Source organism: Chenopodium album, chromosome 21, assembly GCF_948465745.1.
Source record: "Chenopodium album chromosome 21, dcCheAlbu1.1, whole genome shotgun sequence".
In the NCBI taxonomy this organism is placed as follows: Eukaryota; Viridiplantae; Streptophyta; class Magnoliopsida; order Caryophyllales; family Amaranthaceae; genus Chenopodium; species Chenopodium album.
Genome location: NC_137854.1, coordinates 5,749,799 through 5,765,823, shown reverse-complemented (window position 1 = coordinate 5,765,823; position 16,025 = coordinate 5,749,799). Strand labels below are relative to the sequence as shown.

Here is a 16,025-nt window from a genome sequence, read left to right as displayed (position 1 = left end):
CTTTCTCTCTCGACTTTTTTTCATACCCAATGTAAATTTACTTTTTCATTGTACTTTTGTTACTTCTTATTTATGTTAATTAATTCCCGTGATATTCTACCAAAAGTGACTATCAATTGGGGACGGAGGGAGTATTTATTTATTTTTTTAGGAATAGTTGTAGTATTTCTTTAAAATTTTTATTTTAATTTTCTTTTTTTTACAAAGATTTTATTAAATGTGGAATAAATTATACCCTAACAACGCTTAAAGGAAGATAAAAATATATATATATAAATAAAAATAAATAAATAAAATTAAAACCCTACAAATCAAACATGAAATGAAAGACATTGATAGACCTCTGTTAGAGATATCGGAAAATATATGTGTGATATATTTTCCGTATATATCATTTAAGAGAATAATATATTTAGGATATTTATGTTAAGATATTATTTTGAGAATATATCATTAGGATATATGGTATATCTTTTAGGAATATTGTTTCCTATCTTATGAGGTTTAATTTGTATAAATACTCAACCTATTGATGAATAATAAGCTAAGCTATTCTATTCACTCTTCCTCTCTAATTTGTCATGGTATCAAGAGCAGGTTAGATCTTGGGATACTTTGTGCAATTTTTTTTTCTTTTTTGTGAGTTTATTCGAGCATGATTTTGCTCCTTTGGATATGAGTTTGGTTTTACTTTGAAAAACCAATAAGAGATTTGATTGTGGTTTACTTTGAAAGACCAATAAGAAATTTGAGTGTGGTTTACTCTGAAAGACCAATATGAAATATGAAATTTGAGTGTGGTTTACTCTGAAAGACCAATAAGAAATTTGAGTGTGGTTTACTCTGAAAAACCAATATTTGATTGGAGCTTGGTTTTGCTCTGGAAAAACCAAAAATTGTTATATTTGCAGGTTCGAAAAGAATGACGTTCCTGTTTGATTTATGACTGATGAGTTCGAAAAGATGAACGTTCTCATCGTTGAAAAGACGAAGATACAAAAATTGAAGGCGACGTCACAAGAGTGTGCATCTCGGCTTCTACAAAGTGAAGAATTTCCAATCGCAACGTTCGTGTTACTGCCGTTACGATTGCGGGAGGGTGTTAGAGATATCGGAAAATATATGTGTGATATATTTTCCGTATATATCATTTAAGAGAATAATATATTTAGGATATTTATGTTAAGATATTATTTTGAGAATATATCATTAGGATATATGGTATATCTTTTAGAAATATTGTTTCCTATCTTATGAGGTTAGGTTTTGTATAAATACTCAACGTATTGATGAATAATAAGCTAAGCTATTCTATTCACTCTTCCTCTCTAATTTGTCAACCTCAAACGGGCAACACACCAACACAATCTCACAAACAAATTTGCCAATTAACCAGAAAGAAAGCACCCAAACTATTTGAATTTTTGCTTTGGACCGACATGTTATCAGGAAGTCGAGATGGGAACTGTTGAAAGTTGAAGCAATCAGAAGATGAATGCACCCCATGCAGTATGAAATCGTACATTTAACACCATTCCACTCAAAAGTATTGAAAAACATAAATGCTTCCTCTAATATAACTAAGAGAGTTATATTTTTTAATGACACCGCCATGAGAAACCTGACATCCAAATGCAAGTACTCTGCTAAAAACTTCAGCAAAGGAGAGAGCAACGAGGAATTTGCTTACCCCAACATGAAGATGAGAAACCTGGCATCCAAATGCAAGTTCCCTGCTTAAAACTTCACCAAAGGAGAGAGCAACGAGGAATTTACTTACCCCAAACCTTTAAGATAGAGATTAACAACGATGAATGGCTAGGTCATTACATACACTAAGGGCCTGTTCACATTTACTGAACTGAGCTAAGCTGAAATAAGTATTTTATGAGAGACGGAAATTAGGAGCTGAACTGAACTGAAATTAAGTAAATGTGAACAAGCCCTAACAAGGGATAAAAGTAACTAGAGGAAAACTTAAGTCATCACATACACCAATAAATTACTCTTATTCAATTTGCTTACGATAATTAGTCTCTTAGATTTTAAATAAAAGTTCTCATCTCGTGAATTATCTGTTCATTGTAAATTATGGCTTTGTTCTGCCTTCACACTAGTATCCACTTCTTACTTCTCATTGCTAAGAAGAAAATTACAGAGTATTGAAAATTGGAACTCCATGAAGTCCGAAATAATCAAGGCAATGCTTTGTAAGAATAACCAGCATTTTAATTCTTTATCACTGTACTTTACAGAGTAATTATTTAGCAAGCAAATAAGATGGTGAGCAAGCTGATTAATTCAATAATAACGTAATCAAACAAACTGTAGAAGCAGGTACTTATTTTGTATACTGATTAATGAAACATCGTACAATTTAGAATGGTCTGTATAACCAGTATAAATCAACAAAAATTCAACCTTGTAAGAAAACTCGAGTCACGAATAATTTCGAACTAAAGCTAACAAATATAGCTAAACTACAGCTAGACAATATATTTAATGACGACAAATGAACTGCAACCCTGAAAACTCTCGGGTGTATTCCACGCAAAAAATCGAATCAATCTCAACTGTCGGCCCTCAACTTCTTGACAAAACTTAGGCCACGCTCAAAAAAGCAGATTACCTTGGCTGAGGAGGAACTTGGTTCTTCGCAAACCCTAACCACACCACAATACCAGCCGCAAGAATAACCCACCCCGCCACATCATATAAGAAATCATTGGATTTCTTCTTTTTGGTGGCACTCTGAGAAAGGAGAAATATCAATTAACAATTGGAAGATTAACACAGCAATAGTACACATCCAAAAACACAAAAAATTACCTTAGTGGAAGCAGAAGATGAAGTTCCGCCACCCGTAGATTGTTGGCGTTGGCTAAACGCTTGCTGCTTGTGGATCTCAGCATGTAGCTCCGGAGCCTAAAGAAATGTAGTGCAATCTCATCAACAACATAATTTACAATAACTACATTATATAACAGCCAACACAATGCAGATACACTTCTGTAGTTCTGTTCAACTAAATTATGAGAAAATAAAAGCAGAAAGGTACTCCCTGTTTACTTCAACCGGTTTTTAATGAGATTACATCATTTTTACCAAACCTCATTAATTATTCAATCCCAATTGAATTAGTTCTATAAATTACTGATGTTATCCATAATTCCAATCAGTTCAGATGAGATAAGATACTAATCCAGAGTAGTATTTTAGAAAAGTAAAATTCAGGTAAATAGAACAAATCCCAAGAAGTAAAACAGTGAAATTGCAGCATACCCAGCAGCTTTAAGAAACAGGCCACAATATCTCCTAAGCCTGTCAAAACGTAACTTCCATTGTACCTTCATGCTCTCCGTACTTTTCCTTAAGGTAGTAAAAACATGATACTACAAGTCTCCCCGCATCACATCAACCATTTTTTTTTTCACATCAACAGGACAAAAATTCCCACCATTAAATCCTTTTATTCTGTCCCTACCCATTCTCAGTTATGAATTCTACGATACTACCTTTTTAGTAATATGTTATTAACCATTCTGATTGTACAACATTTATATCAAATAAATGCACAAAATATGATGGATTTGAAATTATACATGGATATGGTTTTGTCTTCATTGTGAAAAACTTATCATCAAGACTTCAATGGAAAAGCTAAAAGCTCCAAGAGACTACAGAAGATATAGTACTTAAAACAAACATGATTTTTTTACTAGTTTCTTATGGAAAGATTTTCAATAAATTACATTGAGAGGAAAACAAAAATATTAATAACAGGACAACATCAACTTCAACATTAACCCAATGCCTCTGCAAGTCTCCTGTCAGGGTGGCAGTAAGGACCAAATGAGACTGGACATTTTGGGAGATTTTGGAAAAGGACATTATGTAGCCTTAAAACAGAGAAGGAAGTAAGTTCCAGTTGACCCTTGGAAAGCAACTTAATAGGATAAACCGATAAAGTGTTCAGACACAGGCTACATTTAGTCAAAAGCAGGCACGAAATATTCAAACCAAAAAATAATACCAAAATATATACTTCCTCCATTTTTTTTAGTTGACATGTTATGACTTTATGCACTATTCACACTACTTTTTATGGACTTCATTTTGTGATATAGTGTTAAAAAAAACGGTCAATGTAAAATTTAGTTAGATTCGTCTCAACATCTATTTTGCAAACATCAAATTTTTTATAATTTTTGCTAATATGTAACTTAAGATATTTTTTTCAAAAAAAAAAAAAAAAAACTTAAGATATTTACATTCAAAAGTAAGTACTGCGTATGTGTTAGCAAACAAGCCTAAATGAAACATGTCAACTAATATGAAATGAAAATATAAGAGGTTCAAAATGAACATAAGATATTAAACTTAACAAGAGGTTTAAATGAGCATAAGATATCAAACTTATTAAAAGGTTCAAGTGCATAAAGAATATAGAAAAAGCAACAATATACAATATATATATAATTTCAATTTCACTCCAGAGTAATAATCACAATAGCTAAACCACAAATGAAAGTTTTTTTTTTTTTTTTTTTTAAATAGGATATCAAGGCATAACCTAACAGAGCTCAAAGGAAATATATACTTGATTTGGAAACATATTAAAAGTGGCTTGAGAGTCAACAGGTTCCTTTGAATACTCCCCTTATATCATTAGAACACTTAACACCCACATAGAGCTAGTGTCAGCTTTAAAACCTAACACTCTGTTAGATAAGAATGTGAATATTAAAAAATACGAAGTATAAAGATTTAACAAAGCCACAACTCAAAAGTCATCGACTTGGATATAATCAGAGGGTCAAAGTCGCAAACGCCAACAGTTATTAGCACTAATAGGAGAAATTCATTGTAAAAATAAGTCAACTGGACAGGCGGCCTTCTATTAAAAGTAATGGTGATACCAAATAACTTCAGCAAGGCTATACACATATATGCAAAATTTTGCAGATACTAAAAGAAGTTCCAGTAAATTTAAAGTAGCCATCAAGGTCTTAGGACTTAAATGGCACTAAATTACGTCCCTTCATTTTGCACATACTAACTAATTGGCAATCGCTTCACAACTAAAAACCCATGGACTTAAACAAGGTCACATACACAACCTAATCTAAACAATCAAATATTCAAAGGGTTGTATATGTGACCTTGTTAAAGTCCATGGGTTGTGTACGTGACCTTGTTTAAGTCCATGTTTAAGGCTGTGAATTTTTATGTCAATAGAAGTATCACTTATTCAACAAACCCTTAAATAGAATAGAGGAACCTTGGCTTCATAAATAGTGATTACTGTGTTCAAAATTAGAATTCTAGTCACCACACATGAGATATTGGCCCTTGATGTTGGTACTTCTTGTGCCCCTAAAAGATTGCTCCACTTTCCCTTTTACTCTTTTAGAATGTCCCTTGGAGATTAATTCATACATATAGCCCCCGTAACTTATCTATTACCAACCCACTCATTACAACTTCTAGAAATGTAATAGAAAGGGAATGGGTACTAAGCAAGTATCACAGGCCTAAATAATTTATTATTTCAAGTTACAAAAGTCATTTTCGGGTTGAAATTCGTAACCTTAACCAAACCCATTTAATCTAAGGCCGGGTTTGCAAACCCAAAACCACTATCTTCCGCTTGGGTTTGGGTTGGGTTAGCATAACCGGCCCTACTTTTACTTACAGTCTTAAACAAGAAATCAAAGTTATCTTTCACCATCAAACATAATACAAAAAATAATTTCAATGAGCAAGAAAGGAATAATGTACCTTTGCAGAAACTTCCAAGGATTTCCTATACAAATCATTCGTAGGATCCTAACAAAAAAATAAAAACATAATCATTGGTGAAAGAATCTCACACTCAAATTCCAAAATCATAGAAACAAATCCATATCGAATTGCCGATAGTAAATTGCTATACCTCATCAACAGCTTGTTGAAAGAAGTCAGCAGCCTTCTCAAAGTAAGGTCGAGCCTCATCAATGTCAGGAACCATAAAAGCATGTGTAGTATGAGCATTTGCCAAACACCACATTGTGTCATGTTTCTTAGGATTAATTTCCAAAGCTTCCTCTAACTTCGACACCGCCTCTACAATTCACCCAAAATCATCATAAAAATTTACCCTTTTTTAGGAAAAGGACCAAATTTAATCCTTCAAATAACAAATTAATCCAATAAACAATACAATAAATTAAATTTATATTATTTCAAACTAAATCATTGCCGCATCCTAAATACTCATGAAAAAACAAAACCCCCCACAAAAACCCATCAAGCAAATTAATGAAAAAATTAATTAATAAATAATTTTATACATAAAAAAAATTCTGAAGAAAGCTTAAAAATCAGAAGAAAATCAAAAAACCTGAAAGCATCTGCTTGGAGTCATCGGGAGTCTGAAATTGAGACAACTCAATCAAAGCTCCACCCCATCTCGTCAAATTCTGCAACAAAAAAATTCAAAAATACAAACATTAACAAATTAAACTAAGAATAAAGATCTCAACAATAAATTACTCGTATATAAAAAATTAAATTAAAAAAAAAAAAATTGATTGAGGAGGGAAAAATAGAATACCTCAGCATCGAGAGGATTTTTAGTGTAGGCGGCTTCAGCGGATTTGCGAGCGTGCTCGAAGAAGAGAAGACGATCGAAATCACTACCCATATCCATGATTTTGGTTTATTTTCTCTCTCCTGTTTTAGGGTTTGCGACTTCGAAGATTGGAAGAAACGAGAAGAGAGAAGAAGAAAGAGGAATAAACTTTAGTCGTAAGGGTTTTGTTGAGGGTTTTTGATACGTGGGGTTCGGGACTTTGGACTTGGTTCAATTGTTAATGAAAAATTGACAAAAGCTGGCAAACGTCTTTGGGTCGGATAAAAAAATAAATTACCTCAATCGATGTGTAATTTTATCATGCATCATCAGATTAAAATTATATTAGGAAATTTTTATAGGTAAATACACATCAATACGGATCTAATAACATTTTATTTGATCTAACAGATTAATGTATAAATAAAGTCAAAGTTTAGTAAAATTTGATATTAGATAAATTGAAAACAAATCTTCATGTATTATTGTTTATGACGGTTTAAGACTTGTTCTCTTCAGCTTAATTTTAGTTCAATTCAGTTCTTAATTTCCCTCTTTCATAAACAGTTCAGTTCAGTACATGAGAACAAACACGTTACATGTGATAAACGAGATATACAAAATGGTAAATCACTTAATATAATTTTGGATAACGATTTGGAGTAACTTGAACCTATTCACTATAAGACTTATCGAATCAAAATCAGATTTTAAACTCTAACCCCTTTCTCTCTAATTTATTTTTGTTAATAAAATTACATGTTAAAAGGTTGTGACTATCGTATTTATTTTTAAAAGTGTATAGTAAAAAATTGTTTCTTTAATGAAGAGTTATGTGGGATTGAAAATTCTGTATGTCACTACAATACATAAGTCACAATTGTGGCTACAATAGAATGATAGAGTGCCTCATTGAAATTGTTTGTATAGCATAGCATAGCATATTAGCATCATACGATTACATTCTTTACTTATTTTCAACCCCCTAAACAATACAACTCTACACAATCTTATTTATATTTATCTTTAAAATCTCTTTTAGAGTCATGGCATGCATTTGTTAGATTCCAAATTCGTTTGTAAATTACATATTTGAACCATGAGAAAATAAGTAAATGGAAGGCGATTACATGTAACATAAGGTGAAACACAAAAACTTAAGTGCAAATTAAACATATTTTTTTACTTATATTCAACCCTAATTCTCCTCGAGTCGTGGCATTTAGTCTCTGTTTGCTTAAGGTGGAAAATAATTATCTACAGAAGTGTTTTCTTGAATTTCCATTGATTAGTTTGGTGCAGAGCAAGAACACAAAATCTGGGTTGAAATCACAATTTCCATATGTTAAATAAAATATTTTTCTTCAGCAAAAACCAAAACTACTCGTTTATACTAAGCATCCTCGAGATTAAAGAGGAATACTTGGCATAAGGATGGTGAGAAAGAATCAAAACAGTCAATACACATGGAACCAATCACATAACTAATAACTGATGTTCGACAACCAACAATGATTATGTGACAGCACTTTTAACAACAGTATAGATCTGCATATTTACGCATAATTCTATGAAAACTGAGGATAACATGAGTGATAAGAATTTTTTTTATAACAACTTTGGGATTCAATTACAATCCGATACAAGACTATTTGTTGAGGCCAAACTGAACTATAGCTGAAACAAGATCAGTTGTAAAATACTCTTTAACTGTTGAATACAAGACTTGTAACAGTAAAACTATCGCATCTTCTAACAACTGTGCTAATAGTCAGGAGAATTTACATTCAACTAGTATAACTATTGTTGATGAAGGGTTGGTCTTTTCTCTATTAAGTCATAATGAAGAACAAAGTTGTCCTGTAAATTGCAAGAAAACACATTAACATTCATTGTTATAACCAAAAATGGATTGTGATTATATGACGGTACCTTTTTCTTTGTTTCCCATGTACTTGGATCGAAGGAGAGGTAAGACCCTCTCTCGTATGTAGGCGTCTTGACAAGAGGCTCCACACTGGCAAACCTTGATAACCACATCCGGAGCTCTTTATGATAGAACCATCCTCTTCTGCAACTGCAAACACAAGTCGAATTACCTTTCAGCAAAATCAGAAATTCAGGAAACATTGGATGAAAATTGAAAAGGATACATAAAACATGGAAGGGCTAAAGATTAAATGATGTGACACAAGCTCAGTCATTCGGTCAAAGAGCTTACAGTTCATTCGCTGCATATAACTGTGCTTCATCCTTCGGCATGCTGTGTAAAATGGGAGGAAAAAAAAAAGGCACCAAGGAGCAATGAGTTCAAGATGTAAAATCATAACAAAGGCATGACAAATATAAGACAGCTCCACCTGTAAAAGATGTAGAACAAAGTCTCCATCTGAAATTTCATGAAGTAGAGATGCTGCACCAAATCAAAAACTCACAATAAGTAACATGAGAAGTAGCAGGAATTACGTAATCATAGATTAAAAAATTAAAACCACATATACAGCAAAACAAAACAAAAAAAGGGAAATCACTTTTTTTTAAAAAAAAACTAACATATATTTATCAGATCTTGAAACAGATTAATTCATCAGTAAACAAGAATATCCCATCTCAAATAGCAGCTCACATTTAGGGATGGAGTGGATTCCACATTATAACAATCAGGTGTAACAAACTCTGGATCTCCCTTTAAAGGTTTGTCAGACCAAGGGGAGCCAAACGTTTTGTGAAGGTCTTCAGAAGAGTTCAGATTCAAACCCAGTATTGTCAGGTCCATTCCCCGAGCATGGGACGACAGATCATGATCAAGATCAGTCATCCTTACGACTTTCAGCAAACCCAGCAATCCATATTTATCAGCCGCAGCTTGTGTAGCCTGATTAGACTTGATTCCCTGATCTCGAAACGTCGTGTCTGTCGTTGACATCTGCCGTAGATGAAACTGGGATGGGCTTTGCTGTTGATAATGCTGCATTTTTTGGTCATAAGAAGGCACACCGGACATTGCAGTTAAGTTGTTCATAGATCTCATGCCATTATCTGGAGGCCCGTTGCCCTGATAGAAATATTGAGACAAAGCACACTTGTCACTTTGTCAGATTGGGTGGAAAAGCTCATCTGCAAATTCATTGAGTAAATTCTTTTCCCACTCGATCTTTCCCTTAAAAAAATAGATAAATAAATTTAATATAACATTTATACAAGTTTCTCCTATACCCTTTGTACCCCTCAAAGAAAGAAATCTTCTAAAACAAACACGCCCATTGTTTTAGAAAAGAAATCATCAAGAATAATTTTCCATGATACTACTAGGTGAATCAACCATAACATTCCACTTTTTGCTTCAAATTATTGACTATCCAATCTACTATTTTACTGTTCTTATGGTACCCAAACTACCAACCTATAAACCTGTAACCATAACTACTATTGGCAGTATATTAGCTACCTAATTAAATTTCAGTTAAAATTTTATTTTTTGAGGGAAAAATTTCACTTAAAATTAACAAAAATAGTGTCTTGATCAATGAAGATAAATGTTCCCTCCATTATATTACTATTAATTTTCCATATTGATTTTCTCGTCTCACATAACTTTGACTATCAATATCTCTAAGTAAAAATTACAAAAAGTTAACATATAAAATTAATACATTGACATTTGAGACAAATCACAAGACAACATTTGAATTAGTAAGAAAGTATGGTTAAAGTGAGAACTATAAGTAGTACAGAGGTCAATGTGGAAAAACTAAGGAAGACATTTGAGGGCATATGAATCTTAAAAACATTAAATCTGCAATCTGAATAAACTTATGAAATCTACATTTGAGGGAGTAACTTCAAAGACACTTTCATAATGAGGTACAAGATGAAACAATAAGAACAGTAAGGTAATAATTTAGTATCTGACTACTTTGTGAGCAAGATACAGATTCTAGGGTAAAAATTAGTCAAGCAATGAAGCAACGAAGTCTTTAGTGCAGCCAACAAGCAAACCTGTATATGATATGTCGAATTTGAAGACGAAAACATATCTGATCCGCGCAAATGCTGAAGTACTTGATTATTTACAGGCACAAAAGAGTCGCTGCCACCACTGACTGACGGCATATGTTGTTGATGCTGCTGTGGGCGAGGTGATGGGTATGAACCACCCACGGTGAACCCGGAAGATCTTCCCATCTGGATATTACACCTTATGAGTGCAAGAAAACTTATTAGGCAAAAAAGAGGGCCATTAAATCGTTCACAAGTTACATACTGAGAAATGCTGATTTTGCATCATAGACACACTGCTATCACGAAGTTGATCTTTTTGATGGAAGTCCATGCCATATTCAGAATTTCCCCCTGAAAAAATTATTAACCCTAATAAGATGTCAAAAAGAGGTAATAATAATATAGGATTACAGACAACAGTTGCCAGCACAAAAATCTTTTTTTTTTTTTTTTTTTTTTTTTTTTTGAGGAAAAGCTTATCTTTAGCTTCCAGGGAACTCATTGTAAGGCATCAGGTAATATTGAAGGAGGGCAATAATGGTAGAGCATAGAGAAACCAAGGGGTTAGCAGGGGGAGAAACATGATCATTTCCCATTTCAGTAAATTTCAGCTTTTAATGCAAATATTCATCTTCTTCTTCCTTAAATTTTCTGCCCAAAAACAGTTCATTGTACTTATTAGCATCAACTTGCAGAAGTAAAAAGCAAAATTATTCAGGTTATCTCCTCTAACTTGAAAACGCTTCCCCAGAACTAAATCACAACACCATATAACCTGAGTGGATCCTATTCACTGACCAAGTGAGCTCCGAAAAAAATATTCATAAGCTCTACAGCATACCAAAACATACAGCTCCATAAGATAATTTTTATTAATGGCCACAAAATAGAATAATTTAAACAGTTGCAAAAATAATGCTTAAAAGTCATGAAAACCCAACTATGAGTAAAATATTGCAACAAGTAAAATATTTGATGTTGGAGGACTGGGTGCAGTGGCAGTGACATCATTCAACAAGGAACCAAAAATTTACACCAAAAAATGATTTTTTAACTTCTATAGTTCGACATTTTATTTGCTTCAAACTCCAATACCACAAATTAACTTTTTGGCCAAAACTGACATTCAAAGAAACGAGACCAATACCTAATTGCATTCTCCAGCTGTAGGCTATGTCAACTCTATAAAATGACAAAGATACTAAAGAACTTTTTAAGCGGACAAGGAAAAGAAACGGATAAAGGATAAGATCCTTTTCAGTCCTTTAAGTACAAATAAAAACAAATACTAACCTTTTTGTCCCGGTAAAGCAGGAAAATCTTCATTCTGGATGCTAAATTCATGGTTCTGTTGACTTGCCGGACCGCCAATACCTTGTTTTCTAATCGAGCCTGCAATTATTTCTTGCAAGTCAAGCCAAATACCAAGCAAGAGCCAGAAATAACTTTCAAGATTCTCAGATTACCTATTTGTCCATGGGCCCCTCCAGCAGAATTAGGTCGACTAGTTAGCAGAGGAAAATCTTCCACGCCAAAAGGTGAGTTATTACTGTTGTTCACTTCATTCAGCATTCCAATTGAGCTCAAATTATTAACAGCTTGGGCATGATTTTGAGATAAAGGACCTCCACCAGAAGCATAAGAGTTTCCAAGCATGGGCATTACATGTGGCGATGCTGAAAGCAAAATATGACTATTTTAATACCAATGCCAAATATACACAGCACTTAATGTAGATCCAATAATTATGATCCCCCAACAATTAGGCTTGGAAGTTGTTCGTGTTGATCTTATACTACATTGGAGTTTTGGACCCAAAATAATTGAGGCTCAGATAAGATTCCATCACAAAACCAATATCAATGAATAGAGTATATAATAACTCACCAGCTTCAATGAGTGTCAACTAGAGGCCATCTATAACATCTATACCAGACATTCTTGTTCATATAATAAACGTATACAGCCAACAGCTCATCAATGTGTTTGCTTTTGTGACAACACAAAGATCATCAATTCATTGGCAAGATCAATGCCCTCATTTTGTCATTAGTTCAAAACTTTCCTCGAGCCTCTAACAACCATGCAAATATTTCTTTAATCATTTCAAAAGGTACTAAAGTAATGCCACTATGATCAACAAGTAGATCTAATGGTGAAGCACATTATCATAAACAACTTTACAACAATATCATCAATAAGGAAAAAAACTTGTTAAATAATAAAACTAAAAACCCTTTTTCAAGACATGTCACTGTCAACAAAGTAACCTATATTCCAATGATACTAGGAAAACATGACAGAATGTGACCAAGAAGACTAAAGCAAAAGGTAAGCTTGACTAAATATCAACTGGCAGTGTTGTGAATGCTTTTTTGATAAATCAGAACTTTAAATATTTATACCTTGTTGTTGAAGTCCACTATTCATTAATCTATTTGATCCTTGTAAACCTAAACTTCCAGAGCCGCTATTGGAACTCAAATTTAGACGAGATGCAAGACCAGGCATAGATAAAGTCCCACCAGAACTTCTACCAATGTAGCCAGATCCAGAGCCAGCCACATTTCCCATTGAAGTTGTGATTTGAGAACCTGCATTTCCCAGAAAAGGTGATACCCCAAAGCCTGGAACACCACCACGGTTACCAATGGAAGCAGATGTTGGGAGTACACCGGGAATCGAACCACCAACAGCGTTTGGGCTATTATTATACACAGGGCTTCCAATAACATTCATACCTCCTCTATTCGTAACTCCAGAATGGCCATGTGAGCTACCATGAGGAATCTGCATTGAGTAGTGACCATTACATTTCAAGCATTCTCACTTCTTAGTTTAAGCAATCTTTTACTTGGTTCGAATAAGAGATGGTTTAGCATTAAAGGAAATATAAGAATACCTGAGAAAGACCAAGAGGTAGATTATTAGACCCAAACCGTCCAGCAAGGAGGTTTCCAGTAGATTGTTGCATACTGCCTGGAGGTACATTTATTGTTTGATTTCTTGATGGAAGCGTACCAGCCATGTTGGGAGCATTGTAGCTACCATGCATGTTGTGAAGCCCTTGAAGTGTTCCTGCATAAGAAAACAATCCAATTGAAGGCATGAACTGGGAAGAACCTTCTTAAAAGCATGAAATTCAAAAACTTAATTTACCAGTGTGATGAAAACCAGGGGAGCCAGCACCAGACTGGACAGAATAAGGTGAAGGAAATGATCTTCCAGTGATATCTGGAATGTTTGAAGGTGATCCGTTCATAGATGACTGAAAATAGAACAATGCTACGTTTCAACACCCCTGTAAGTCAGGAAGAAGCTCACCAATATATGCATCAATATCAATCACCCAGATAACAAACTGCCTTGCCCAACTGAATGGGTTTGGACACAGTCTACAGGAATTTATCGCCATAAAAAAAAGGGATACAAGATAGAAAGTTCCACTTAATCACAAACTCGAATTTCATGCTGGAAATAGACATGTTAAAACAAACCTACTAAGGACGAGTATATCTATGTAATGATAGACATAATCTACATGAAATTAATCAAATCATAAGAGGCCCCTCTTGTACAAAAAAGGAAATACAAATGCATGCGACCCCATTGTCTAATTACTCTCGCATCATTGATCTCCCTTTCTCTTAATTAAATATTTTGAATTCCTTATAGCTCAGCACCTATGATGCCAGGTCCCCATGGCCTACAATCAAACTAAACAATTCCAGCACAAAGAAGACTTTAAGACATATCTACATACAATTTAAGAAAAGTCACCATATCCAAAAAAAAATTAAGCTCAGCACAAGGTGGAACAAAAAATTTTATTTTATACATACATTCAGCAAACCTGACACTATGAAATTTTATGTCATACAGGAAGCATTCTCAGCCTAACAGCAATATCTCCTCCTTCAGCTTATTGGTCAGTGAGAAAAAACTGGTTTCCAGATGCCTTTCCCCGCACGGTAAGATCTATGATGTCATACAGGACAGAAACTGATGTATAATAGCCCATAGATCAGAGAAAGATAGACTAAAACAAAAGAGCAACCACGTTGAAGCAACCACATGATTTACAACATCAGAATCTTATTGCACAGATGGTCTCAAGACTCTAAACAGTTTAAAATGTCTGTAATTCTAAACCCGAAAATTTGAATATTTCAAAAAAAAGAAAAATACACACAAGTTAAATAACAGAAATCACAACAACCCAACATGAATCCCATTGCAAGCAAGGTCTCAAGATCTTAGTATGTCCACAACCCATCTCCCAATCACTTGTATCGAATAATACATTAATACGTGGCATAGACAAGAAAGGCAACAGCAACAACAGCCATCAGCCCATCACAACAACCCAACATGAATCCTACTGCAACTTTGCAAGTAGTCTCAATTGTTCAAATAGTCCACAACTGTACCTCTTAGAATTTAAACAACGCGCAACCCAAACGACCATGTATCAATGAAGTTACATTGGTCTTGAAACATTGCATCTAAACTATCAAAAAACATATCACACTAAACATTCTAGCGCAAATGTGAGCAAAATTCTAGCAAGAAAACACAGTCCCATATACCTCATAACCACATCTCTATCCCAACTAATACAAACTAGTTTTGGAAAACAATCCCATTTCTAGTGCTTCATGATCCATAAATTACATTTAAGGTCGAAATTTCTCAACCTCATTAATATTCATATCACAGGATTCTTAAAAAAAATACTGTAAGATCAGCTAACTACCAAAGAATTGTATAATAAAGAACAAATAATCGAAGCAAGAAAATAATACCCAGTTAAAGAATAACGACCTAAAATCAAGAACAAATAAAAAAATCGAAAATTTTCAAAAACCCAGAAAGCAAAACACCAAAACAAAAAAGGAAAATTCAATAAAACCCCAGAAAATCCACTACAATTTGCAGAATTTAAAAAATACAAGAATTATGCAAAATTAAGGTAAATAAACAAAGAGTTAGAGCGTAGATGTAAACCTGGAAATCGGAGAAGAGAGAATCGAAAAATGGCGGAGGAGTTGCGAGAGAAGCAGAAGGGTGGTTTTTGGGAGGGAGGGTCAAAGAAAATTTGACTATAACAGTTTGTGAATGTATGAAGAAGGTGTGGGCCTATTCCTTTTGGTATAATTGTGTAGATAGTGATGGAACTTGGAATATCAACCCACTCTCTATATCAAGGTTTCTATGAGAGATGCATTGAGATGAGATGGGGTTCGTGTTTTGGACGCATTCACGGCTTGATAAGAACGGAAGGACTAAGGGTCTGTTCGGCATTAGCTTTTAAGGTAGCTGTTAGTTTTTAGACCTAGTCAAAACACTACCTTAAAATAATATTTGTATGTGGCATGTCACATGATACGCAGATGCTGTTATTTTTAAA

General features: G+C 33.9%; 2 protein-coding genes and 1 non-coding gene across 14 annotated transcripts; 1 reads left to right on the top strand and 2 right to left on the bottom strand.

Moving 5' to 3' along the window:
* Positions 1–2,313: 2,313 nt before the first annotated feature.
* On the bottom strand, positions 2,314–6,770 carry LOC145601200 (mitochondrial import receptor subunit TOM20-like). The gene is made up of 6 exons (XM_081657156.1): positions 6,596–6,770; positions 6,383–6,461; positions 5,936–6,105; positions 5,782–5,829; positions 2,830–2,925; positions 2,314–2,751 (listed from the first exon to the last, which is right to left on the bottom strand). Exons 1-6 carry the CDS (start codon positions 6,689–6,691, stop codon positions 2,626–2,628), a joined length of 615 nt encoding a protein of 204 aa, XP_081513282.1. The 5' UTR covers positions 6,692–6,770; the 3' UTR covers positions 2,314–2,625.
* Positions 6,771–8,197: 1,427 nt separating this feature from the next.
* Positions 8,198–15,782, bottom strand: LOC145601213 (putative NOT transcription complex subunit VIP2). Of its 12 annotated transcripts, none has more exons than XM_081657175.1 (14): positions 15,623–15,782; positions 14,458–14,593; positions 13,775–13,916; positions 13,518–13,693; positions 13,021–13,405; positions 12,082–12,291; positions 11,909–12,007; positions 10,878–10,984; positions 10,613–10,798; positions 9,240–9,668; positions 8,974–9,026; positions 8,835–8,876; positions 8,546–8,690; positions 8,198–8,473 (listed from the first exon to the last, which is right to left on the bottom strand). In XM_081657175.1, exons 3-14 carry the CDS (start codon positions 13,875–13,877, stop codon positions 8,414–8,416), a joined length of 1,995 nt encoding a protein of 664 aa, XP_081513301.1. In that variant the 5' UTR covers positions 13,878–13,916; positions 14,458–14,593; positions 15,623–15,782; the 3' UTR covers positions 8,198–8,413. The 12 variants fall into 12 exon arrangements, with proteins under 12 accessions (XP_081513301.1, XP_081513299.1, XP_081513302.1 ...); XM_081657173.1 differs by having other exon boundaries at positions 13,775–13,883; XM_081657176.1 differs by having other exon boundaries at positions 13,775–13,883; positions 14,469–14,593.
* On the top strand, positions 13,775–13,855 carry LOC145603314 (small nucleolar RNA snoR35). Its single transcript, XR_014104828.1, has one exon. It is a non-coding gene; the product is annotated as a small nucleolar RNA snoR35 (small nucleolar RNA).
* Positions 15,783–16,025: the final 243 nt, after the last annotated feature.